Source organism: Gasterosteus aculeatus, chromosome 1, assembly GCF_964276395.1.
Source record: "Gasterosteus aculeatus chromosome 1, fGasAcu3.hap1.1, whole genome shotgun sequence".
Taxonomy (NCBI): Eukaryota; Metazoa; Chordata; class Actinopteri; order Perciformes; family Gasterosteidae; genus Gasterosteus; species Gasterosteus aculeatus.
In genome coordinates this window covers 8,718,346-8,746,029 of record NC_135688.1, presented here as the reverse complement: position 1 = coordinate 8,746,029, position 27,684 = coordinate 8,718,346, and the positions used below count along the sequence as shown (strand labels likewise).

At 40.5% G+C, this 27,684-nt stretch overlaps 3 protein-coding genes across 8 annotated transcripts in view; 1 reads left to right on the top strand and 2 right to left on the bottom strand.

Annotated features, from left to right (window-relative positions):
* The first annotated feature begins 472 nt into the window (after nucleotides 1–472).
* Nucleotides 473–4,343, top strand: bcap29 (B cell receptor associated protein 29). Of its 4 annotated transcripts, XM_078098261.1 has the most exons (9): nucleotides 656–764; nucleotides 996–1,084; nucleotides 1,244–1,357; nucleotides 1,456–1,556; nucleotides 1,713–1,860; nucleotides 1,947–2,082; nucleotides 2,398–2,500; nucleotides 2,622–2,722; nucleotides 2,952–4,343. In XM_078098261.1, the coding sequence occupies exons 3-9, from the start codon at nucleotides 1,266–1,268 to the stop codon at nucleotides 2,979–2,981; spliced, it is 711 nt and encodes a 236-aa protein (XP_077954387.1). In that variant the 5' UTR covers nucleotides 656–764; nucleotides 996–1,084; nucleotides 1,244–1,265; the 3' UTR covers nucleotides 2,982–4,343. The 4 variants fall into 4 exon arrangements, with proteins under 4 accessions (XP_077954386.1, XP_077954384.1, XP_077954387.1 ...); XM_078098260.1 differs by lacking the exon at nucleotides 996–1,084 and having other exon boundaries at nucleotides 473–768; XM_078098258.1 differs by lacking the exon at nucleotides 996–1,084 and having other exon boundaries at nucleotides 620–764.
* slco1c1 (solute carrier organic anion transporter family, member 1C1) lies at nucleotides 3,970–19,991 on the bottom strand. Of its 2 annotated transcripts, XM_040177435.2 has the most exons (15): nucleotides 19,611–19,991; nucleotides 17,278–17,451; nucleotides 14,369–14,510; nucleotides 11,761–11,893; nucleotides 11,475–11,596; nucleotides 11,253–11,399; nucleotides 10,916–11,014; nucleotides 9,665–9,913; nucleotides 9,013–9,177; nucleotides 8,205–8,397; nucleotides 7,646–7,811; nucleotides 7,240–7,412; nucleotides 6,714–6,778; nucleotides 6,387–6,504; nucleotides 3,970–5,797 (listed from the first exon to the last, which is right to left on the bottom strand). In XM_040177435.2, exons 2-15 carry the CDS (start codon nucleotides 17,374–17,376, stop codon nucleotides 5,560–5,562), a joined length of 2,109 nt encoding a protein of 702 aa, XP_040033369.2. In that variant the 5' UTR covers nucleotides 17,377–17,451; nucleotides 19,611–19,991; the 3' UTR covers nucleotides 3,970–5,559. The 2 variants fall into 2 exon arrangements, with proteins under 2 accessions (XP_040033369.2, XP_077954377.1); XM_078098251.1 differs by lacking the exon at nucleotides 10,916–11,014 and having other exon boundaries at nucleotides 19,611–19,967.
* A 4,145-nt stretch (nucleotides 19,992–24,136) lies between these two features.
* LOC120821767 (cGMP-inhibited 3',5'-cyclic phosphodiesterase 3A) overlaps nucleotides 24,137–27,684 on the bottom strand; it is a 34,560-nt gene continuing 31,012 nt past the window's right edge. For both annotated transcript variants that reach the window (XM_040180765.2, XM_040180774.2), the window contains exon 15: nucleotides 24,137–27,057. In XM_040180765.2, coding sequence (XP_040036699.2) covers nucleotides 26,750–27,057 — 308 coding nt within the window. In that variant the 3' untranslated portion in view covers nucleotides 24,137–26,749. The remainder of the gene's footprint in view (nucleotides 27,058–27,684) is intronic.

Sequence of the window (27,684 nt, the reverse complement as noted above, 5' to 3'; positions counted from 1 at the left end):
GCTAATTATATAAATCATTATTATTTATAGCTAAACCACTAAATGTAAGCTACATACTAAGAATTGAGTATTTTCTTTTATCCTCCCTGAATATTTACCACATTGAACATGGACCATGTATCTGCACACCCTCAAAGGTCACGCGGGTTTTGATCAGTTTTATCACCAAGATTATTGTATTTTACAGATTCTCAAAATCCCACTTGTTTTTTTGCTAAGTACGCAAAATGGTTATCAATTATTACGGATACCACAACTAGCGGCAAGTGTTGAAATTTGCATTAAAAAAAATCATGAACTTAATACAAATCCTAAGGTGATACTGTTAACTCTAATATTTATATAATCTTTATTGGTAATGCTTATAAATTTTGTGGTTGAGTACCCATCATTTAAATACCTGCTATATTCTTATAATTAGTGTAATTTTGCCTACTAAATTATTCAATTGAATCAATGCAAAACAGGGAGGGATTGATTTATTGTTTTATTAAAATGTATTACTTAACTGGTTTTATGAAGAAAAACAATTGGCTAAAGAAAATCATCTTGAAAATTATATACCTTATTTTGGAAAAACCCTAGAACCGGAAAAATAGGTCACGTGGGAAAACACCAGGACCGGAAACTAGGTCCGTCACGTGACCTGAATGGCCCCAACGACAGGAACAGGAAGTGGGGGAGAGACATAAAAACTTTCCATTGATTATTACAAAAGTTGTCTCTTACCGTTTGCTGTTTTTGCTCTTTCTGGTGATTTTATTGTAAGTACGTATTCTTTATGCCTGACTACTGACTTTTCGATACCTTCTAATTTCCATTTAAATGTTTAGCGCTAGCCAGTTAGCGTTAATTCTGTATTGCGCAGGGTAACTTTTAATAACGTTATATCGGTGGCTCGCCTTAACGGACCCTTGGACCTATGAAGATGAAAAGAGTAACGTGTATCATATGTATCCATAATAAGCATACAAACATAATTTCTTTTTTGTCAGTGCTTGTGGGTGGGACTGTAAAGTAACGTTAAGCAATAACCTGCGTTTGACCAACGTGAAGTTACAGTTTGGCGAGTTTACTCTTTAAGGTATGTGCCCTTTGAACAAAGTCGCTAAGGAGCTTAAGTCAGCATGTCGTTCAACTGAGGCTGCATTGTTGTCCAAGTGGAGTAAAAGCAGCTGGCTAAACCTCCGGAACCCAGTGCTTTACTGGTTTTCTGTAGACTTCCATGTCCGTCTTTTGTCAGGTTCTAAAGGCCCTCGTCGGAGATGACGCTGCAATGGACGGTTGTGGCTCTCTTTCTCTATGTGGAGATCGGTGTCCTTATTATCCTCTGTCTACCCTTCATCTCAGCCAGGAGGTACATCCTTCACATACTCTGACCCTTTTGCCTGTTCAGAATATATTGTGAATGTCACTGTATCGAATCTTTTAATGATATGTAAATGTTGGTTGAAGATGGCAGAGTATTTTCCAGCTGAGGATCTGGAGCTTTATGGCAAGGTTCTGGAACAAAGTGTTTCTCACGATGATCATAGTACTCATTGTTCTCTTCCTTGGTGAGTAAACATTTTGCACCACTTGACATTGTCTGTTGTCACTGTCTATTGTCAAAACAGCTTCTCGACATACTATTAAATGCCGTGACACAAACGAGAAACTTCAATTTCAATTCAAGTTGCTGAAAAGGGGTCGATTTTGGTCATCTTCTTTAGATGCGGTGCGTGAGGTGAGGAAATACTCCTCTAGAGATCTCGGCACAGAAGCCAAGCTGCAGCCAAACATGTTCGATCATCTGCACATGAAGCTTTTCAGAGCCCAGAGGAACCTCTACATCTCCGGCTTCGCTGTCTTCCTCTGGCTGTGAGTCTTTGACGTGGCATCTGGGTTTCAGTATAAGAGAGCAACGGTTTTTCCTCAAACTTGCTGTTATTATTATCTATTCGCAGGGTTATGAAGCGAGTGGTCACCTTGATTAACCAACTGGCATCAGTGTCCGGCTCCACGGTTGCTCTTCAGGCGCAGGCTGAGAGCGCTAACCAGGATGTCAAGAAGTACTCGAAGGAAAACGAGCTGCTGAAACAGGTAGGCTTCACATTGGTCAGGCCAAGACTCACTGAAGAAGTTCTCACTGTTGTTAGACCCGCAACTACAAAATATACATTAGACCAGGGGTGCCTACACTGGTGTGGTGTGTCAGTTCCACACCTTTTCTGGAGGGGGCGTTGGGGGGGGTGCATTGAGGCTACTGGAGTGCTTTCCCAAGGTGGCATGTGAACTTGTTTCCGTGCACATTTGTCCACAAATACACACTGAGCATTTTACATCGGTTACACGTAGCCGACAAAGTTCTCGACTATTCTATGTTCTCGAGGTTCATGTCATTTGGTTTCATTTCAGACTCTGATGGAAGGGAAGGGGGGAAATGCTACCACACAAGGCATGGAGCTATTGAGAAAAGAGGTGGATAAACTGAAAGAAGAACTGAGGACCTCAGAAGACGGTTAGTATCCACATGCACACTGTAAAGTTTATGTTCATTTTTAAATCGAACCGTGACCTTTAAAACTATTCCCTTCTGAAGCCATGAGGATGCCCTGTCCTGATGTGTGTTTCCTTTCCAGCACTGAAGAACTCCAAGTCAGAGGCTGATGTAATAAAGAAGCAGGCGGACGGCCTCGCCAGGGAGTATGACAGACTGCTGATAGAACATCAGGCGCTCCAGGTGATGCTGAGTCATGTCACTCACTGCCTCAATAATTCCCAAAATTTAGAAGCCTGGTCATTTCTTCATCAACTCAAAGGCTATGTTCTGTTACTGAGATATTAAAAACGAGGGTTGTTTTTCTCAACAATCTCAACTAAAGAAACATGAATGGAATATATTTTGTTTCTGTATTTTTGAACATACTAACTGAAATTTTCCTTCCACTGTTATTTTTTTGTCTTTTCAGAATCAAGATGAAAACAAAAAAGACGACTAGTTTCTTCAAGATATTTAAAGTTTGAAGTGTTTACACAGAAATTTAACCCATTCACGACGAGACACTGCAACACATGCTTCACCTTCATATAACACCTGGTGGCACAGCGCATATCATAAAGCCAGGCGGGAAACGTATGGTACTGGGAGGTGATTCCTATTCAAAGTCAGACTGCCCTTAATAACATTGGTAACATTAGGTGTGTCCCTGTTTTGGCCCCGGTGACTTTGCAGATTAACTGTGGGTGGACGTTGCATTGGGTTTAGTCAGTAATTGATTCAGGTCTGATCACAGAGCCGTTTGTCTGTTAAAAGAAATATGCAACCAGGATGAGTGCTGCTTAAGGTTTGTCGTTAGCGTAGAGTGCAAGATTTGTTAAAAGCTGGAGATGTGACTGCTATGAATGTATTTTGATACTTATTTCTGTACCCAATTTGAGCTCAGCTGTGCTTGTGCTGGCATGGCTGTGCAGATATAGTGGGCATTTACAGTTGCACATCGCATGTTCTTTGTTTTATTCCAGCTATGATCTCTATACATCCGTTCTGTTCCTTCCTTAATATATACATGTTGAAGATGGATATAGTTAATACCGAATATCCACTTATCATTTTTTAATGTCTTAACTCAAAACTGTTCAGGTCCAGTTTGTGGTATATTTGCTGCCCTGCATGTTGTAGAGGTTGTTGTTGTTGTTGTTGGAAAGGGGCTGTAGGGTTTTTATTATATTTCTGTTACCCACACTGAGCCTTGTCACGCAATCACCAGATGCTTAAAGTTTTTTTTATTCATAAATACGTAAATAAATATGTTGTTAGGTTTACCAAAGTCACTCTTCAGATTAAAGCTTTGCAAAAAGTCCTATTCAAGTTGTATTCTGATATTTATGTTTCTGATATTTATGTTTCAGACATCACATAGTGCCTTTTAGATACACTATATACATTTCTCAAAGCCATGGCTTGTTTTGAATAAATAACACCACCAGTTTCAACCAACCAACGGGTTTATTTAGTATTACATTTAAGATCTTTAAAACTTTACAAAAATAATCCCAAGAAAATTATTTACATTCGGATTTCTTTAATGCAAGTAAATGGCTTACATTATTGAGATAATGACTTCCTCCTCTACACCGAGTCTCTGCTTGTGTGCCTGAAACTAAACCTGAATCAAAAATACCATTCAGTCACCTAACAAGCACATTTTAATAAAGTTACAAAACGTCGATATGCTGTACATTTACAAAGATAAAAGAAATACTTATAGTAGCCAACCGATGAATTAAGATGGATTTCAATGATGTGGTTTCCGATTGTTGGATAAAGCTGTTTCAGAATAAAATCAATGGTAAAAACCTGAGAATGGACCATGATCGTTCTGTTTGTAGGTTTATGCACAGGAGTTCAAGCACACTTACAAATACAAACACAGAACAAACCAACAGAGCTTATAAAAATCAATTACATAAATGCACATTCCTTGTGGAGATATCCTCCATCAATGATGCAACAGTACAAATTCAGACCTTTCAAAGGCACAACATCCTGCACAAACAAGAGCAAGCATCTGTTTCAACAAAAATATTGTGTTATATCAGAGCCTGCCGAGGTGTATTCAGATATTTTAAGTAGATTTAGTCAAATTCTAAGATACAATATTTATACCAGATTTATATGCGAGTTCATTTGTCCTGAAGCCGGTTGAAAGTATACAAATATGGAGCAGCCTACACTAGAAAAACCGGTAAGTAAATCTCACCTAAGTACAATTTCCATTTTTAGTGGGATGGAGTACCAAAGGAACACTTTCAGATCCAGAAAGCGCACTCCAGGAACTGCAATACAGTCACACCTGACTTTGGGCTCAAGGTAACGCAGCAAACCTTTAGAGTCCACCTGAAGTTAAATGTTTAGACTTGCATTCATTTAACGGTGAGCGAAAGCAAAATGGAATGACATTCATACATCTGTTCAAAATGTGAGATACATGATATAGAGGTAACAGTTGAGTGAATGAGGCACATACGTCATATCAACATCTGGCATAAAAAGATACTGAAATACAGGTTCACGCATATTTTTTATAATAAGCTGTTCTATCTTTTCTATTTTTAGGAGAAATAATGAATCCTTTCTTTCCGTCTCATTCAATTTCCCTCACCTTAATTATAATTTTTTTTGTCAAAAGTTAGAGCCACACGTCTTGTTGATGGCCACTTTTCCCCTTCTGATTGCAGGAAGAAAAACATTTGAATAAAAAAATCCAAAGAGGCAGCTTGATACTTGTTGTTAGTGGTCTACACAAGCCAAGTATCCAATAGCTTGTGCAAACCATCAAATCTGAAAAATATTTTTACATTGAAAAAAACAAAAGCATGTACGTTCAGGAAATATCAGATTTCTGTTAAACTGACAAAGCCTTCAGTACAAACATAGAATTGATGCTTTATATGAGATGATCCCTGCAAATTGAATTTGAGTCTGTGTGTATCTGTATGTGTGTGGTTGCAATTGTTTACCTGTGTGTATGTGTGTGTGTGTGGGGGGGGGGGGGGGGGGGGGGCGAGGGGCTTCTGTCACAGCCGTGTCTCCCTGTCTGTGCTGCTGTCGGCCGTTTGCTGCGATCGGTCCGCACTGGAAGTCACAAACTCCTCCTTCCGGAGCGCCTCCAGCTCCGCCCCGCCGTTGGCCAGATCCCCGTGGACGGCGCTCCTCTCCTCCATCCTCAGCTGTCGGCCGAGCAGGATGAAGCCCGGGATGCAAACGAGGAAGGAGAGCGTCCGTAGGCTCAGAGTGAGACCCAGGTAGGCTATCCTGAGAGGTGAAGACGTGAACATTAGGTTGCTTCTGACAAGACGGGAGGAGACATGGGATGAGAGTTCTATGGGTGTATGAGAGGACATCCAGGACATTCATACCAGTGAGTGTAAGTCACTCTCAATCTAAATACGCACGTGTCTGAGCGTTTGATTGGGTTATGACCCCGAGAAGGAGGAGGATTTCATGCAAATAGGGATGGTGGCGAAAAAAAGAAGAAAAAAGTTAAATCATTTGTACAATTACACTCTAACATTTCCTTTCCAGACGCACACATTTGCATGGGAAGATAGTGTTGTTTTCTCTTTCAAGGTAACATAAGATGGTCCAAGAAGAAATGCACAAGTTTCTGATTGTTACAGATACCATAATCAAAATATATGGCAGCCAATGTGCAGCAGCAAAGTTTACCGTATATTAACTACCCTTTAACTTTAACTACCCGTTGCGTTGCAACCAAATGTATAAGTTTTATAAAGAAAATAACAGAAAAAGTAAAACATGGTATCTAATGCACACTGGATCCTTTCACTTAACTCAATCTTGAATCTTGAAAATGAAAGCTCCATAAAAGTCTGCCTGCTACCTGTAGGCGGTGGTGTTGTAGATCCTACAGGCTCCTACGCCTCCACACCTTTTCTGACCCCATTTCAGGCACGTGGTGTCAATGATTGCTCCAAAGTAAATGGGTGCCGGGATCCCTGCTGTAAGACCACAAACATGTTTTCACAACCACGTCCCCGAGGAGTGAAACACAATAGATTGTAGTCCACAACGCGGAAAAAAATACAGTCAAGTAAGACTGAAACACTGATATTTGTGCGTAAACCCAAGAAAACGCATTTACAGAGTTCATATCTAACCGTGACCCACTGCAACATGCCTGATAAAGGATGTTTTAAAGGAGACATACCGAGGGTACGCGTAGCCAGAGCATGGAAACCCAACGCCAAAGATTTTAGTTGTGGTTTGATGCACCTTCGGGAAGAGAAATTGCAGATATTTTTTAGGTAACATTGTAAAAACTTGTTCAAAAATGTCATATACTCAAAACAAAACGCTCAGGGCTTTCTTTTAACAGTCTTACTGTCAAATATTGTACCGTTAAACCGATAGACAATGTAAACAAAGCATGTTCAAATATTCCAGGAAGATAGAGTGCATCATGTATCGTACAATAAAACAGCAAAAAACAACACAATTCCAGTTGGGCGACTCCTTTTGAAAAGGACCAGGATCAGCTGATGAGGCTTTAGGAGTAAGTGCCTGATATTTTGATCTTTACGCCCAAATTAAAATAGCTTCAGTCTGTCAAATATGAAATGAAGACAGAAAGGTAACATAAACACACAACATAACCCCTTGTAGCCGTCTGAGTGAACTGAGTGAAGGGTATTCAAGTCAAAGTCCTTTTAAAAAAAAAAAAAAGTAAAACTGACCTGATGAGAAACATGTAGCCCGGTGTTCCCCCGAGGGAGATGATGAAGGAAGTGACGACAGAGAGAGCCAGGAAGTACGGGAACATCCCGTCACAGTCCTCCTTGTGAAGACACTGGCCTGTAGTGGCGGTGAAATTACCAGCCGCACCGACACAGCTACAGTTAGAGAAGACCTGCAGGGACATCCACAGTCACGTGACCATGTACAGCAGGACATCGAAGCCCGTTACACGTATGTTCACAACGAAATTCAAGAATGTTATATAGAAAAGAGGACTTGGCTCCTTTGATAGCACTCACATCATCTACTAAACATCTAATATGGTAAGTGTATGATCTTCTATTCTTTTCGTAAAAATGTTCCATGTGTAATTTTTCTCATAGTTTGAGTACCATGTCAACTTACTGTGTTTTTCCCCGAGCCAGCAGAGGCGGTGCAGCCGGCGAGGCACGGAGAAACATACGTGATGCCGTTCTCTCCACAGACCGGGTCCCAGTCACTCGATGAACAGAAGCAGTCCGAGTTGCAGGACGCGAACACTGAGTGTTTATCATAAGATATCCCATCCATGCTGGGGAGGGTTAGAGCCAGAGGAAATCGTTTAATATCCCATTACATACCTGCATATGACCAATTATGTCAGGACGCTCTTCACGGGATTACAAAGTGGCATAATGCATTAGTAAGATAAACATCGACTAGTGGCGAGCAGAAACTGCCACATGTTTTATTGGTGACTTGTGGTGAACAAAAGAAAATGTATCATTGGGGGGAAATGATTCCTTTTATCCATTGCTTTCTCTTCTAAATGTCACACTTCTGTTATTTCCATCTCTTTGAAGTTATCAGGCTGCTCTTTCATCCCAATGGAAACTTATGGTAGCGTATTATTAGAATATTAACATACAATAAAAACAGAAACCCTGACATGCTATTTGTGATTTTCTTTTTTTCGTAGACTCACGTGTAGGAAAGCGTCACACCGGCTACCTCTGCGTTATCGCAGCTCATTGCGAAGAAGAGCAGCGACAGGATGTAACCGATCAGAGACGTGCCGAAGGCAAACCTGGCCGCTCCCATGATGTTCAGCTTGAGTCTCTTCATCAGAAGCCCTCCAGAAAACATCCCCAGTGCCACAGCTGGGATGTTGATCATACCTAATAAGAGGGACAGCAAATCCATCGTTATCTGGAATAAAATGTTACTTCAAAAGCTTGATTTTGGATTGTAAAATATATTCTGATAGTGTCTCAAAGCACAGCTATTATTCCTTAAACTTGGCAAAATCGAGAAGAATAAAACAAGACAGTCAACTTGATTAGAAAGAGTCTCTTGCTTTTTATATTTTCAGTCTCTTCTCTTATACATGCGTTTAAAATGAAACTAGAGACATGCACTTTTTTTTAATCTACAACCATGTAATCTGCACCGGTCGCTAATACTGCATTCTCTTTCATATGTGGCCAGTATATTCAGGGCAGGCATGTTTTGATGAGACAACAGGAAGAGACTTTCATCTTGTGTTATCAGCTTCGTTAGATGTTTCATTGTATATGCAAAGCACTTTTATATCCACTGAGCTTACTTATCTGCAGCAGATGCAGTTAGTAGGCCGCTAACAGCCCTGACCCAGTTCCCTTTCTTTAATCATACCCTCTCTTCCTCATTTTATTCTTCTGCTTTATTCAGCAAATGCAAAATGACATCAATTAACCGGGAACACAATGTTCTCCGGATGATTTAGGGATTATTTAGAGGGGGGGGAGCCATACCCATGAGGAAGTTGGCCTTTGACGCGGACTGCCTGAAGTGCTGCTCGATGTACTTGGGCTTGTAGGTGACCATGCCAATGAGCGAGTTCAGCTGGATGATTGTCACACACAGGTAGATCAAATACACAGGGTGTCCCAGCAGAGTCCGCAGGGTCGGAATGAAGTCTGTAGGAGGATTGAAATAGGGATTGAAACACACGTGCCCAAAAGTAATGATGCAATATCTCTCTATAAAAGTGAGTATTTGATTACTGCTGTGATTGCTATGTTAGCCTTGCTGTCTACATGAAGTAGTAGGAAGATCAAGGACTATTGTCTGAAAACAATCAGCATTGTGACAACACATTTAAGAAAATACAATTTTGAGCACAGGGAGAAATGTTTTTATGCATGGATCTGCTTTTTCTTTCTATTGTACACTATTCAGGTCCTTCTGCCGATTCCACAATATTCCGCTCATTGACAGTTGGTGGCGGTAACGCTTCAACAAACCTGGTCATGCGCCCACAAAGAGAATGAGCAAGACTTCTAGTCCCATAGCTATAAACAATGCATGATATCAAATATATATTTTTTGAGGCTTTTTATAAACATTTCTCATTTTTAAAGACCCCATGTGAGAATCGTGATGTGCTATATCAAAATGATTTACCTTTAGCCATCTCTATGAAAGTTGTATTTTCGTCTGCAGGATACTTGTGCTTCATAAGAGGAGGTTCTTTAATGAACCTTGTCCGCTCTGCCGTGCATTTGTCTGGGCCCCGGGGCCCAGCCACAGGCAGGGAGCGAGGCAGGAACCAGAATGGTATAGCGGAGAGCAGGGTGATGACCCCAGCTATGAGGTAGCCAAGCCACCAGGCCCCCACCCAGCGAGAATCGGATGGGGTGATGGTGATAGTTTCTGTGTTGGGGGGGGGGGGGGTAGAGATGATGAGATGATGTAATACATTCTCAGTGATACAAATATGCATAAACACAAGTCCTAAATTATTTATTTTATTTGTAACAATTTTATAATATGATATGCAGTTTTTTGTAATATCGTTAAAGGCTTTATAAAGCTTACTGAACTCTTTAGACTTGACACCCAAATGAAAGGTTGCAAAGATGGAACAATGAGGGCAAATGGGAGCATAAGGCAGATCAGAGTTCATCAGAACAACCTTTAAAAACACATATTCATCACCGGTGAATCTGTTTATTGGTGTCATCTGACATGACTTTTTCTGCCATTCTTTCCTCTGATAGACCTTTTTTCTGCGCCTGGTTTGCGTCTCCATTATCTGTGTTTATCTCTTCCTTCCAGCCCTTTGTCCCTTCAGTTTATTTCTTTTTCTATTTGTCCGTCTTCTTCTTCTTCTTCTTCTCCACCTCCTGCACTCTATTTGATTGTAGCGCGTCACTGGGCTTTGACCTTCTTATGCACCACCAGACCTTGTTCATTAGCTAATTGGTGCTAATCCTGTACACCTGTTCGGGGTCTGTGAACATACATATGATGTGATCCACCCGTAATTATGTCTGATAATATCCTGCCTAAGTTAAATAAATGGAAAAAGCTCTTTGTTCAGGGAAAACATTTTGGTTTGGTTTGCTTTAGAAAAGTTAGAAAAGTTGAGCTTTTACTAAAACCATTACTGATAACTCTTTTCTATTCAAGTGTCTCATAAGGTCACGACAGTGAGACAGCATTGAATATACCAGGCCACCATTTGTTTTATTACATACACCATGTGACAAATATATTCTGTGAAAAAGACCTACTTTGCAATTATGGAATGGTATAAAATATTGAATCTGATCTAAGTGACTGAAACCAACCACGATTATGTATTTCATAGGTTATTATGATACATTGACATCGACTGTTTCCAGACTTCACCTTCAAAATATTTAAACTCACCCATTTTTACAAACCCAATGTCCACATAGATTTTGGCACACAGGGAGCCTAACAGGTAGCCAAACACAGGGCCAACCACCGAAATGGTCTGCACACAGCCTAGGATATGGAATGCACCCCCACAAAGCAACACAACACACAAGCTGTTTAGGATTCTGTGTCTATTAAATACATTTGCTCAATTTCCGGACTACCAAGCACTCAAAACGTTACTCTGCCGTTTAAAGCTTTTTAACACGGAAGTAGTTGCAATAATAATAAGCCAATTTGCAGATCATGTGCATGTAATCAACGATACAGTGTGTTTATCTCCATCACTGGGTTGGAATTCCCTTACCGACATAGAGAGCGGCATTCTCTTCACCAGCAAAATCATCTATGTAGGAGATCCCAAGAGGCTGAACAGGCGTCTCCCCAATTCCCCGCAAGACATTTCCCAGGAGGACATAGATCCACATGGACAGGTAGGAGTCACCCTCACAACCTGAAGGGAACAAATTAAAGCAATCTCAGGCTTATTTACTTGTAAACACTATTGCGGAAGTGCAGGAGTGCTCACCTGTGGCTGGCACTTGAGGCCTTTTAGCCTCTCGGGTCAGGTCTGATGGTCGGCCCACCGGACACGGAGAGGGGTTCTGTGTGGAGTTCACTACCCATCGCACCGATGTTTCAAATTCATAACTGTACACAAAATATGAAGGGAACGTTTAAAATACAGGAAATCAAAAATAATAATCATTACATCATTAAGCAAATTTGAGTCTGCTGCGGCTCCTGGGAGCAGCTGTCATTAATGTGTTTTTATTAAATAAAACAACTAGTCCCGTAAGGGTTTTCTAACTTACCGTCCGATGATGAAGTGAGGCAGGGCGATGATGAAGGTGCCGATGGACATCAGGACACAACCCACCGCGATGATCTTTGGCCGATGGAGTTTGGCCCCGAAGTAACTGACGAAAGCTATCACCAGCAGGTTGCCTGTGAGGAACATGTGCAGTCAGCTAGTGGCACGGCGCTTCTCCACATGATGAAGAAAGGTTGAACGAACATAATCGTTTCTTCATTATTTTAGATTTACAGACTTAGTAAAAAAAAAATAATAATAAATGTTTTTCTTTGGAAGTACATCTGAATTTTTCTTTTTCAATAGGCACACAATACGACCTTGGATTAAATTCTAATTTTAATTTCTCTACTCTTTGATGTGGACTATGAGTATGTGCAGGTACAATCCAGGAGTTTTTGGTGCAGCGTATAATAGACTCTTCATCTGTGAATCATCAATTGTTATCATATTTATCATTGAATGCTCTTCATTCTTTTTTCTTCTTCATTCCTCTCCTCTGGACTCCAGCCCCCCCGCGACCCTGAGTGCAGGATAAGCGGTTTGACAATGGATGGATGGATGGATTCCTCTCCTCTTTGTCTTCTATTTTCTCTGCTCTCCTCTCTCGTTTCTCGCACTTTCCGCTCACTTGCTCTTCCTACTTCCTGCTGCTCGGCCTCCATGTTACCCGGACAACGGTCTTATAGACAAAGCGAGTTGCCAAGGCCACGCGAGAAAAGCAGCTTTCCCAGGAGATGGAGAGATACGGAAGAGGAGAGATCGGGGGTGTTGGAGGTGTCTATCACCCTTTCTATCCAGCATGTGCAGTTCATCTCCATCAGAGTAACAGCAGTCTAATGTTACTGAAGACAAAACTTAATTACTACCGTGCCACTATGGGCAGAAACCAACTTCTTGACAACAAATCACAGAAATAGAACGGCTGACAACGGATTGTGACTTTTATCTGTATGTATAAATTTCAGGGTCTCATCTCGTTCCCCAAGCTTTGTGTTATTCATGAGCGGCAAAACACACATTAGTCGAATGGACCGGCCGCACATGAATGACCTAGAAACTGGTCGGGGGACAATCTAGTAACATACTTTGGTGAATGTCATCAATAAGGATCTGTGTTAAGGGGAACCACAGGTCACATCCAGGATGTGCAGATGTTGTGGTTTGTAAACAGCAGTGATGCAGACAGATCGACTCACTAGCAGTGACCCCTGGTACTAACACTACTACTACAGTTATCAGCATGTTATGTTCAATAAGTAGCTAAAAACTAATACCTGATTTCAGATTTAGGTTTCTAATGTGAACAGCAACTGATTGTAAGCCTGCTGTTGGTTTATAAAGCACTGAGTGGTTTATTCTGATATTTCTGATCTGCTGACACCTTATGAACCATCCCGAGCCCTTTGGCTGTCTGTGGCTGGTCTACTTTCTGCTCCCAGACTCACAACTAAACACGGAGAAGCAGCGTTCAGTTTTTCTGCTCCACATATCTGGAACAAAGTCCCAGAAAGCTGCAGGTCTGCTGAGTCCCTCAACTCCTTTAAGTCCAGATTGAAGACTTTTCTGTTTGCTGCTGCCTTTAATTGACCATTTCCACAATTTGCAATTCTTAAAGACATTCTTAAACTACACTGCAAGTTTTTGTCTTTTTTTAGACTTTTAACGTCTCTTTAAAATCTTTTTAATGACTGTTTTCTTTTATGTCAACTGTTTTTAACTGTTTGTAAATCTCCAGTGACATCACTTGGGGACAGTGACATAGTACAATTGTTTCTACAGCCCATTGGGAGCCACAAAAGGCTTTAAACTTCTTTTTCCACATATGAAGTAGTCCTCAGCAAGGACAGTTAACAGACTTAGATGCGTAAAATCAGTTGGGTTCTACTGTAAAAAGCAGCTTCTTCATGCTTTTGCTGTCATCCAGGTGGACTGAGGTTGATATCGCGTCCTAATTACATAACTTTCACATTTGGAACCAGCAATTTCTTGTTATTTCTGAGCAAACATGTAGATGGACAGAGACAAAGTAGCTGGGGTCAGTATTCCTTATACACAACATCCCAACATATCACTAAATAATCTAAGAAATAAATAGAATAAGTAAAATTGCTTTTTGTCAGTTTTTGTTAACTGACCTCTGCCTTTTGTTTTGCATTGAAACATGATTTATCCAAAGATAATTTGTCACTACTGTGAAAAAAAAGGTGAATGTGGTATTTCATAAAAATATATGCAATACGTAATGTTGCACTAATCAAACTAGATATTTGTATACCTGGCAGCTGGATTCCCATGTGTGTAACCATAGTATAGAGACCTCGCTGCCTAACATAACCTTAAACATTCTTCAGTCCGACTGTCCACAGCAGAGAGGGAGCTTGGAGCCTGTCCCTGCTCGACACCATGACTCACTGTGCATACAAACGTACACACTCACACACACACACGCTGATCTGTCCTCTTCTTGGGAGCCTGATGAATCTTTTATCTGCAGTTTGAATACCTCAGTGACCCATTCATACATGAGAGGAGGGAGGGGGGCCCATGAAACGGAGGCTGCAGAACAGAACAACAAAATAACAACAGTGGCTGGAAGCTCTACTCACCGACCTCGAAGCTCCCGTCAATGACGCCTATTAGGTAACTGGGGATGTCAAAGCGCCTCTCCAGCTGAGTTATTGTGCTCTTCATGTAGCTCCCCGACAGTGCCTTCGCAAAATAAGCAAATGACAAAGCCGCCAGAAACATCTGGGGGAAGAGAGAGAGACGAGGAAAAAAAGAGAGGAAGGGAAACATGGAAAGAGTGTTGACATTAATATGCACAGAAGAATAAAAATATTAAAAACACAACATGCAAGTGAAGTGTTTTATCCTTAGTGTCATTAATAATCTACTCGAAGGTCGTGGATTAACAGGTTTACATTTGTACAAGGTACATGCAGCTCAAACTTCCCAATACATAAATGAGACAGAGAAAGAGTACATAGGGAATGATATCGTTTTATCTTGATGGTTTTTAATTGTGCTCTAATGAGCCTGAAAAGCTGTGAGACTCTTCTCACAGTGACTGGGATTCTCACTGGATTCAACAGTCACAATCATTTATAAACTCCAATCCACCTCCAACGCAAAGTAAACCGACTCTAAATAATCAAAAACATAAAAGATATTCTTTGTGACAGTTGTTGTTTTTTAAACGGAAAATAATCAATATTCAAAGACTTAGGATCAACAACATGACAATTCTGTCTGCCAACATTGCTTTATTTCACAATGTTCCAAAAGCTACCATCAAGCTCCTCTTCTTCCACTATCCGTCCGGGGGGGTTAGTGACACATTCAGACCCTCTTTGATATACTACATAGGGCTGGCTCAGCTTTGCCAGCCCTAATTATGCTGCTGTAGGCCTGGACAGGCAGAGGACCTCCTCTGATACACTGAGCTCCTCTCTCTCCTCTTCTCTCTCTCTCTCTCCTTCTGTGGGAAATCAATGTCCCATTAATGCACACTAGTAACTTTGCTTCTTCACTAAAATCTTTGCGCTACCATTTGTCATTGATCGTGGTTGTATGTACTGGGAAATTTGTGGGAACCATTCTTTATTTATAGAACAAAATATAGTGAAGCTACCTGAATAAAGTCATTATTGTCTCTAGCTTTACTTCTTGATTTTTGGTGCATTTTGCAGCTGAAAAAAAAGCCTTTGTGTGGTCTAAAGACTAAGTTTAACCTCGTCCAGTCTCCCTGAATGCTTGTGAATGAGTAACGGGTTGTGGCCTTGGTCATACTTCTTGTACTGCGTCTCAGTGTTCAGTACTGACGTGAGAAAAGCAGCAAAGAGAGTCACATTACACAAACAATCAGGCAAAGACACACCATGGATGCAGACAGGACAACGTGTGGTATTATTCACCAATAACACTATCAAATCACTTAAAAAGTTCAGATAATCATCTTGAGCTTTTCAACACTCAGGGATAAGAGGCAGCTGACTTGCTACCAGCACTTATAAAACAGCATTGTCAGAGATAGAAAGGAAAAAATAAGTATTTGGTTAGAGGTCTATTCAGCATATGCAACAACAGTTGTGTCATAATCACATGTTTTACTGTAATAACTTGTCTTATACATCCTGATACAAAGTGTCTATTTACATAATATGATGAAATTGGTGCAAACAGACTATCTATTGAGATCCTGCAAACCACCAGTTCTGACTAAAGGCCATTAATGAAATTAGCTCATCTCATGTGCATTTCCTGGGGGGACCTGAGAGCGAGAATTCAATTAACTTCTACCTCCAAGCAACAGTAATGCTTTTTCACAGTCTACCACACACTCATTTTGCTGGGGAAATTGTGCACTTGCTGTGAACTGTCAGAAAACCCAGAAGTTGCTTTCCCCCAAAGCCATTCTTACATTCACATTCTTAGATAATCTATTTTAAAACATTTAAAGCTGTTTGAGTCGGGGCAGTTTCTTCTTGCTCTTGTTCGGTTATTTAGAAACCGTTAACTTTTTTTGAACTGTTCTCAGATGAAGCATCTTTTTTTCTCAGTTGACTCATCAACCGCAACCTTTTAGCGTGTCAGCTAAAAGGTTGATTTACAGCACCAGTCAAAAATTCAACCATGAGTAAATCTTACGCAGTGAATTACTTTTTCTTTTTTTTACATCTAGTTCATTTGGGGATTTGCAACAATGGTGTGCATTGTGAGGTATTAGCTTGTGCCGAAGCAGTGGTCACATTGTGATACAAGGTCATTGAAAAGGGATTCACAGCAAGTGTTAATTAAACAAAGCCTCGTCCTAAACTGTGACCCGCTTTTGTTCTTTCTTCATTGATTTCAACTAACAAGCTTGTGATCCTGCTGCATCTGGTACTTTTTTTATTTGAGAAGGTTATTTGAGTGAAGAAAAACATCTTGAGGGTGGTCTAAAAAAACACACATGAAATTCACTGATGTTCTCAGTCCTTTTTTTCTTAGAAAGAAACTTGATATTTTGGTACTGTGGCAACAAGAGGACAAAAGAGTCCTCAATGAATGATTGAATCAGAATGATTCTATTAAATATCCCACGGTCAAAATTATGAAGATTGTGTTAATTGATGAACAGCTTCTAAATTAACCTTGTTGAAGGAAAAATCCTCGGACAGTGCAAAGAAAAGCTGAGCAAACTCCATCTGCTGTTTGAGATCCTCTGGTATGGCCGAAATATGTTCAGAGCACAGAAGGCCCCTCATACTTAGTATGGATGTATGTATGCAAGTGAAACATAAAAAAAACAGACAGATGCATACTACCAGATGTGCAAAGAGCAAAAACATCTTGTGTAATACAGTACAGTTAGTATTATGATCCTCTATCAACCTTTACATTCCTGTACATTATTTAGACAGAGAGAACCCTGATGTTAAAAACGACAGCCTCCCTCCCAGACACACATCGTCCTTGCGGAAACGACTGTTTGAGGTGCGGGTCTACTCGTCCTTTGACACGCTAACTTGTGTACCTTGAGGCTGGTGCAGGGAGAGGAGCGCGGTTGCCCGGCCGCGGCGTCACTGTGTCCGTTCCCCTGCGAGCGCCCTCGCTCAGCTCCCGCCTCCATCATTCAGAACCGTCTCTGTGTCTCATTTGCAGAAGTCCCCCACGTACCGCTGTTTCTTGGCACAGATGCATGCAAATCCTGCGAATGGATAATTCAAGCATGTGACCCACTTCTCGTCCTCTGCCATCAGCCAGCAGGCTGACACACGAACACACGAACAATAGTGCCTGTATGTGTTGGAGAGATCTTAAGACTTAAATCACGACCAAACATTGTAATGGCGCAGCAGATGCGGAGACTTTTTCAAGAACAAAATGTTTCCCCGGTATCAGAACGCTGAAATAACAATTCTACATATCAAGATGCTTTGTTGTATTGTTCTGCCGGTGACTGACAGCATGTGACCCGGGGTTGTGAAGCTGATACAATTCCCCTTACATCTGCTAATAACGCAATATGAAGCCTAAAAGATCTGATGCTGAGCCACAATGGTGCCATTTAACTTGGCTTGTCTATTTTGCAACCTCTGCTAACACATATTCCCTTTAATTGCAAACATGTGTGGAATACATGTGTTAGACTTGTGTGTGTTACATACAGTATACAGTAAATATTGAATGCATAAGGTAGCGATGTGTGCATAAGGGAAAGAGTTAATTTGTTTGCCACATGCTTATATTATAGGCAGTACGTGACGGAAATGCCGGTATGATGTACTTTATTGGTTCCATAATGTATCTGCAGCAGGAAATGCCTGAACCAACCCATGCAGTGCTTGATCATGCTCTCTGCTGAGCTGTATTAAAAGAATCATCATCATCAGAGGGGTTCCAATTAACAAAGTAGGGCATTGCTAAAAGCACTCACATATGTTTTCCATTCAGTTGTTTTATAGCTGCTGTTTAAAATAAGGAGTTTCTGCGGTTTAAGTTCCTATTTATCCTGTTCATCTAATGTCTAGAAAGACACTGTCTTTTTTAATCTGATGCCCTCTTTCGTTACTGCGGTTTCCTCCAGATCACCATTTCTGCCAATCATACTGCATTTGGGACCAAATGTAACACGTTTTGATTTGTCCCTCAATTCATATCTGTCTTAAAGACCATAGCGACAGGTCTGACCTACTTTTAAGGAATTAGACGCAGCAGCTTCAAGTTGGCCAATATGAAGCTGTAATTTCCATCTGCAGCACCAACGATTGTGACGTTCCTTCTCTCCGTCCCACTCGTCACAGTAAAAAACATTTATCACAGTAATCAAAGTCTGAACTTCTATATTCAGCCTCAACTGGGATGAAAAGTGGGTAATTTCATCTAAAAGGCCGTCAGGTTAGGGTGAATTGTTGTGGCATTAATAACGTCAGAGCTTTAACTCAAGCTCTGTATCCACCAAAAGCATTTTTTTCTCATTACTATGATAGAAGGAGCACACTTTGATTTGCATTTAGACATCAGGGACAACACATATTTCTTGAAATATAGTGTCATCAGTCAGCTCGTTTCTGCTTGTGACAGCTTTGTTTTTCTTTAGGGTAATTCCCGTAAAAGGCCCCTATACTCAGTTAGAATAGAATGCAGCCAGTAAATTCCATACATAAAGCAAGCGTTACGTGTGAATGGTTGCTGTTGTTCACAGATTTCTCCTTTAAATTAATAGTAAATGCAATTGATTTAATTGCATGACAAGCACTGGGGCCAGCATGTACTCCTCACACTTCATTGTGTTCACATATTTCTTCCCTTTCTCTATAAACATAGATATCTCAATAGTGATAATATGACATCGACATCATCATATCAAGCATTAACAACGATGTGCTGCTTTCTCCCTCCCCTCCTGCTTATTCATAATTGTATACAAAGAGTGGTATTTGTCTTCTTTCTGGCCTTATTACACATCTAGTTTGTGTGTCGTCTCTGGAACGCATTGAGGACATTTACCAAAATTTGGCAACCTGGAGTCAAGGATGAACTTGATGCTTTGCAGGTCCACCAGTTATCTTATGGAGAATTCTCACCACCACCGTGTCCATTGACCTTGATAACCACTGCTGTTGAACTTAAACGTGTATAAAACAAAACATTTTCATTGACATTCTTGGATGACCATTTTTTTATATAGATATGATGCCATTTGATTTGATATTTATTAGTTAACACGGTCAGTTCTCTTTTATTTTAATTTGATATTGCCAAGGCTTAATATCAAAGACACGCAAAGACATTTTTTCATCAGACATCCTGAACAACAATATTAATACATGACACAAATCAGAACGAGAGGATTGCTGCTCTTACTTCGGTACTTGTGGAAAACAAGTCCTCAAGTTGCTCGAGCTTCAAAGGTCTTCAAAGGTCCACAACCCGACCGGACCCACCGGGAGCCTCAGTCCGACCGGCCCCGGTCTGAGCTCTCACGCGGAGGGCAGCGGAGGAGAAGCGACGGCTGTTTTCATGGACGCTCCGATCTCCGCAGCTCATTTCCAGCCGACTGATCCGGATCAGATGGGCAATTTTATTCCGCCCCGAACAGCTGCGGGGTCGGTGTTCATCGGTGAAAAGCAGCGTGAGGATACCTAACGCACCCCGGCGAGGTGACCCCCGCTGGTGACTCCCCCCCCCCCCCCTCTCTCTCTCTCTCTCTCTCTCTCTCTCTCTCTCTCTCTCTCTCTCTCTCTCTCTCTCTTTGTCTCTCTCTCAGTTATGTACAGTTCTACGAAGCTGTATTAGAACCATAAAGCACTGGCAGCGACATTCGTTATCAAGCTGCTGTCGTGTTATAAAATAAACGCTGAGAGCTGATGTTTACGATTTTGGATTTCTGATTTATTTTATGAGATTTTACTTTGCTGCGTTCCCCCTCTTTGGTTGTGTCGTGGTCACGTGGTCAGGCTGCATTTTGTGAATGAGATTATCACGAGTTACCCGGATTAAACCAATTCAGAGATTACTTTTTTTAAAGGGTTTTTTTATTTTATATTATTGAGTTCTGGTTTATATAATTAGCTTACTAATTGCATTGACTGTAAATGTGGACAAAGTTACCGTAAAGCATGTGGTAAATATGTATACATATGTATTTAGTAATGGGCCTATAATAGAAGAGGATATTCTTGGTTTTAGACAAATGATATCATTCATTTTTATTCATGCTAAGTCCAAGCACTACAAGCTTTCAATAATAAAAATACCCTTTTAGAAGGGTAATAATTCATGCAATAATTCATATATTTTGAGTTCCCAGACAAAATTGTGAATTATATTCAGGCCGGCGGCGTTACGTCTGTCCATGCATCTGTGTCTACACACCCTGCAGCAAAGGGAATGTGAATGGTCCACTCACCTTGAGTAAGGCCGGTCTCAATGTGGGTCCTGTACCAACAATAACTAGATGATTAGTAACGTCCGGCCGTAATGTCTCCGCCATGCTACAAAGTGACTTACTTACCTCTTGGATGTACTTGAAATCAGATGGTTAATATGATCCTTTGTGGCGTTTTGTCTGCACTTCCTCTCCCAACTCAAACCTGTGAAAGCAAATCTGTTCCCACGACCACAGAGGCTCCGTGTTCGCCGCGGTCCTGTGGTGGTTTTCTCTTGCTCGTGTGTAAAGCAGTGTCCCCTTATTTCACTTAGCTGCACGTAGATTACACATATGGGAAGTTAAATGTGTATACATTCAAATCTAACAGCACCACTTATTGCAAAGTCGTGAACACGTAGAGAGCTACAATAGGCCGAGGAGGGTTCAACCGTGTGACGCATTCAGGATTTGACCAAACGTGAAACACGGTCATAATCTCTGTTCCTGAGTTATGACATGAAATAATTGTCTTTTGTTTTTTTCCTTCTATTAGACATGTGTCTAAATGTTTAATGTATATATTTTAGACAATTATGGTCAAGAACGTGTCATGTGAGGTCACAGTTGCCATTGACCATCAAAATCAAATCAGTTTCATCATCACCTTGAGTCCAAGTGGTCCAAGTTTGGACCATATTTGAAATAGTTCCCTCAATGCATTCCTGAGATACGATTTCATGAGACTGGAAAGGTAAGAGAGATAATGGAGAAGCAGGCATATGCAATAAATTACACTTATTACCAGCAGAAAAATACAGGTTCAACAGCTGCTACTTATATGGAGTCAAACTCACATTTCACTGTACCAATTATCATTTATTCTTGTTAATTTAGTTTTAAACATGTCTTAAAGTCCAACTGATATTTTGAGAAATGAGTAAAGAACCAGACAAACACATGCGCAGCATTTATAAATCGTATTATTCAACAATATTCACATTACAACATCAACACTGCTCTGCTAGTGACAGGTTCTAATAATAATTTTGTATAGTTACTTTGTAATACATTATCGAGAGGCACTTCCAGTAAGTCTGGCAATAGAGGAGCTACAGTATTGTGTCTAAATTACAAAAAACAGTAAAAATAAATATTTTTCTAAAAGTTTTTTGTTATAATATACTTTTGCATCTGTACAGTATATGTTTTTTTATACAAAGTCAAACAATATCTAGAAATAAAATGTCATATTCCGCTTGAACAAATACTGGTGAATCACACAATTCCCCATCCTGTAGGTATTGCTACATGTGTTAAGTGCAAGATCCTGGAGAGAAGAAACAAATTGAACCTGCGAAGCGCCTGCCATTGAAAGTAAAAACATACCAGTCTCTTTATTCTTGCTTTCAAGGTGGGAGAAAAAAGGAAAAAGGTTGTTTTGGTTTTACCTTGCGACAAAAAAAGGAAAGCTGATGAATGTAGCATTCAATGTAGACATACTTACATACATGTGAAAATGGCACAAGAGCATAGCCCCGTTTTAAAATGTTTGAAACAACAAACGATTAAAAAAGGGAATGTTTTTGGATTAAACGATCAAAATAAACTACAAGAGCTTTAGTCAGAACAGTGTGTCAGCCGCACTGAGGTGCTTCTGCTGCCTGTGGGTACGGCAGTGAAATAACAACAGGCAGGATGGATTGTCCTGGTCTATTATGAATGAAAAAATTAAAATGATTTTGCTTTAAGGTGCCCTGTCTGATATGATAACTGTTAAAAAATGTATGCATATCCAGATATATTGCCCAGGTTTTGGATTGTACCGACCAACAATAAGATGTAAGCTGCTTTTAGGGCTCATTTTGTGCAAATCACAAAAAAAAAGAAATCCACGGAGTTTAAAAAGTTTCTTTGGTTTGCAAGTTAATCCAGTGTGCAGCAATCCCCCTCTTATCATGGTCATTTTTAAATGAACCACTCGCATTGGCTTGGATATAAAACCATTTTTGTTGTAGACCCGGTAGTTTGCTGTTTTCTATCAATGTTTGGTGCGTTTATAGGTGCAACAAAGACAATTTGTGATCATTCCCACATCACTTATGCTCCCTAAAACACTGCGTCTCAGAATGGGGATAAGCTACTGTGGGACCCTGTCAGTGGTTCCTTGTTTCCTAGATCCTAAATGTTTTAATTTCTCAAAATTGTTCAAATTTAGATTATTTTATCAACTGTTGCAGGTTCCCGTAAATTCCAACAAACAGCAAGTCGGCACTACTTTTTCCAAGTTGCATTATTGTTCTGAAGTGATGCAGTGTCAACTGTGGAAAAGTAAACAGCATAATCAAGCAAATGAATTCCAACTAATGTTCACTTGGATAGGATTTTATACTGTAGAGAAATATATAATACACAATAGTTTGGTCTGGGAAATAATTTAAGTATACATTTGTGGCAAAAAACAATGGTTTGGTCAATTCACTGCATTGCAAAAACGAGAGAAACCTTTTCTTAGAAGATTTGAGGCGAAACTAGTGGACCACTCTGTTATTTCTTCTAAAACCCTAAATGGCTACAAACAGCTTTGGATCCTCAATACAAAATATAGTAACCCCCCCGATTCTATCACAGCTTTGATTAAGTCTCTTTGATTGCTGCACTCTAGTGACCACAGTAAGGGAGGCGTGGCTCAACAGGAGGAATCTCAGAAGGAATTTGACTAACTGGATCCCGAATGAACTTTGAATTCTCCCAAAAAAAAAATACTGAAACAAACAAATAAAGTGAAAGGAGTGAAAGGAAGTCTACAAATTCCCTAACACTGAGGTGGAGCATGGGATCATGCAAATGTAATATATAAGCAAAAAGTTCATAGCAAGAGTATGCACATTAGACGGCAAGTGAAGCCTCGATATACTATATGGTGCGTCAGGTATTTACAGTGCAGGAGCACCGGCCCGTCCATGTGGGCTTGTGTGCCTGTCGTTTGCAGGAGGCCGGATGCTTGCAGAGCTTTTATTTTACAGAATTGGTTATTTTGAGAATAACTGAAGATCGAAAACTACGTTGCTGTACAGAGCTTAAAAAAAAACGCTCAAGTAAAAGAGTCGATGTCTCGTACGAGCCAAAGTCGTGTAGATCGGTCGAGTATCAACTGGTGTCGTCCAGATCGTTTCTACTGCTACAGGTAGCGACAAACCAATGCAAGGCTAGTGGAAGACATTTTGTCCATGAGGGGACTTGGATAAATCCAACTGCATCTTGCTGCTTAAGCTACAAATGCTGCACTTTGTGTTGGCAGCTCATTCAGGTGTCAGAGATCCTTTTGCCTTTTACTTTTCCCTGTTGCCAAACAACATAAAATACTTTTTTTTTACTTTGTCCTCACTGAAAAAAAGAGACCGGTTCAGTGATGACATTTTGGGTTCCTGTATGTATGTAATCATTTACTGTTGTTAAGCACTGAATGGTTTAGGGTGAAAACACATTTCTGATATAGACAATTGAATTCTTCTTGAGCTTGTTTTCTTTTTTTTCTTTTACTTTCATCCACATAAATGTCTTGATATAACCTTCTGTCTCTTTTCTTAATGTCTCCCATGTTATTAACGTGAATAAAAGAACTGATTGACTATGTCAAAAAGTGCTCAGGCTTTGGTGAGCACCGGCTTTGTTTTCATCGCAGTTCGAATAAGTCCAGCGAATAAGCAGTTAATGGCATTACATTGCTCAGTTTAGCCCTCCTTTGCACAATGGACCTTTGATAAGTGCAATGGATACAGCTGTGGATTTAAACAGTTTTAAGTTAGCTTAACTCTAATTGAGTCAAGAAATTGGGTCACAGCAGCTCAGAACGTAGTGTCTTAAAACACTGCAGTTAAATCAATTGCTTTGCCAGTTTTTATTGAGTGCACGTGAATAATGTCAAATAGATTTTTCTTTTTCTATCTTATGCTCTGGTTTCTGTTTTTAATTTTTCCTCCCTGGTTATGTTTTTTTTTCATCAGGCAGTGATTTATCATCCGCCTTCGCCGAGGAACTTATCAGCAACTCACATTGCTTCAATTGTCTGTTTGCTATTTTGTTTCTGAACGACGGCGGAGACTTACGAAACACCCAGATTCCTGGACACTTTGCGTCGTCTCCTGTGAACCTCGGCTAATCTTTGTGGGATTTCCAAATGCAATGTTGCAAAGTACTTTTGTCCCACGGAGATTGATGCTTACATTCCTTTGACAACTAGCGTCGCTCCCCCTTTTTTCATTGTGTTATTTGGAAATAAAGATCAGCAAGTGTATCTTATGTGTAACACATGCTGCACACTTGTGAATGTATATGTCATCGATTGATTTAGAATCTGACCAAACTGGCTGAATCTTATGGAATTTACTGACATGTGAAAACAGCGCTAAGCTTAAGGCTCCTACGACTCAGAAACATTACTGAGGCTCCTTGTTCACACTTTTTTTTCCATCAGCACCGACATCAATGAAGAGCGCGGCGTTCGGGTTAAGAGCTTGTTAACCCGAACACTCCATTGTCAGTAAAGGACGACTAAGGAAGAAAAACAACAACCCGAGGTCTGCTGACCTGTGATCAGATTTCAATGGAACTGTCTTTTGCGCTGTTGCCCGGGCTTCTTTTAAAAGAAACCACGGCACATCCAGGTGTCATCTTCAATGCCATGTTTACGTTGAAAGCATAATTATCTCCTCATCTGCAAGTAAAACGTGTACATCTCTCATTCTGTCTTTTCCATTTGCTGTCTCTGATTTCCTCAGTAGGGAGAAAACTCTGATCACAGTTAACAGCACTTGCCTTTATAAAATATGAGTGATTTGGATGTGATTGAGAGCGTCCCGGATGCCAGTGGGCTCCACGGGGTTGCGTTCTCTTTTATGCCTTATTAATGTAAATGCTCTTGGGTGATTTGGAGGTGTGAATCAGCTCTGGCCTGAGCTTGGTTTAAGGGATTACTTAACTCTCTAAAATATTTGACCTACATACCAGACTATAAATGTTATTGCAAAGAAGGAATATTTATTGCCAATGCTGAGTACTATAAACGTAAGATGGCACAAGGAAGGGAAGTGGCATAAAATGCGGGCATTACATTTTCTTAGAAAAGTAAACCTTACCTTATTAGCTGTGTTGAGTTATATTTAAACATGATTAAATTATGAAAGGATTACGATCTGCTGTGTTGAAGGGCTCAAACTGAGAGCACACAAAATGACACTGTGATATACAGCATAATGTGATCACTAATCTAAATTCTCTTGTGGGTCCTTTGTACTTCAGAAAGGAAACCGCATGTCTTGTAAATAAATAAGTAGTGCCGCAAATATGTTAGGGAAAGAAACAGGCAAGTGCCTTTTTTTGTTACATTTTTTCTACAGGTTTCTGCCTTCCTGAGTTCCGTGGCCTGGAAACGTGTAGGTGTGTGATCTAAATCCCAACATTGTTTTCCATGAAACAATGCTCTAAAGCTTTTAGAGCAACGGGGTTCTGTTTTAAGTAAGAAACGTGTTTCTACAGTTGCTGCATGTGTATTTGTATCGGTGAAGCCTGTCCGGGTGTGCGTTTGTATACACAATGGACTACATCTGGCCCTTTTTCTTTCACCCGTCTCCCTCCTGAGCCTCAGTGGACACAGCTTTTTCCCCTGGCTTTCATCCCATTGTCTTCGCCGAGAAAGGACCCGTTGCACATCCTCAACCAGCTGGGCGGCCCTACGCTGTGCTGATAAACGCAGGGGAAACACAAAAACGGGGGGAGGTAGGGTGACAGTGTATTACTCACTGGTGAAGGGTGAATCGGAGAGTCAGCATGGTCGGCCGGTAGTGCGGGACGGGCGACCTGGGCGAGGGCAGGGCGGAAGATCCGCGGCCATAACAAATACCACAGGTTGTTCTTCTTCTACTACTACTACTGTCTTCTCATCAGATGAACTGGGCATGCATCATCCCTGTCCTCCCAGTTTTGGTTAGGCACATATTACCCAAAAGATCTTCTACAGTGTTGTGTCAAAGTGATGTGCTGGCTACCATATCAAGAGTTTAGTTAGGAAAAAAACAAAAACATTTTCAGAACAACGTTCAGATTCCAAGTTGTAGGAGGTTCAAAGTTCATAATATCACTCTGGATCCTCCTCTTTTTCCCCTGAGCTCTCTGATTGCGGAAGGATTTCTTCTTCCTCTATAGTCGGCACCTCTTCTCTTCCATCAAGACCATCGACGGACTCCTCTTTGCTTGCTTGCTCCTCCTCTTCCTCATGAATGGATGTGATTGGATCAGTCGGGCTGCCGATGCAGTTCGGGTCGGCTCTCTCAGCCTCCTCCTCGGCAGCAATGACTCTTTTCCACATTTCATGGTTTTCCAGAATATGTTGCGTTATCTGGCAGAACACTTTCCTCCGGCTCACCTTTTTGGTTTCTCTGTCCTCTGTCGGACAAAAAGTCAGAAGTTAGACAAAATCCTGGCAAAGTCGGCCGTGACGTTGCTTACTTGCCAAGGTTTGGATTAGGATTCATACATTGTGATGTCGGTATTTTAAATATGTGATGACAGCTTATCATCAAGCTTGATTTACTGGCCGATGGTCAAATACACACAAAAACCTAAATGTTACCTCCCAACTTCACATTAACAACAAGACTACAAAGGTTCTGTTCACTAAATATTGCCAACTAAAAATGATTCATTCTGATTGAGGCTTAGCGGTGCTTGGAGGCCAATTCTTCTTTTCTTTTTTAACCCATGAGAGATTTGCTTGCTGTTTCACCTTGTTTCCTGTGTTTATGACAAACAACTGTCTCTTAGTTTTATCATCATAATACCACAGAAAGGTATGTTGCATCAATCTTTCAATCTAAATCAGAAAGAAAGTTATTATTCAAATGGGACATTAATATGTTGACTATATAACAGCAATTGCCAGTATCAAGCATATAATCACTCTTGGTACAGTACATTGAATGAAAAGGCTCAAATACTATAATTGCGTTTCAATAAATGTAAATAAATATTTAAAAGAATTACTGACAGATCTGTGAGATATTTTCTGCAACA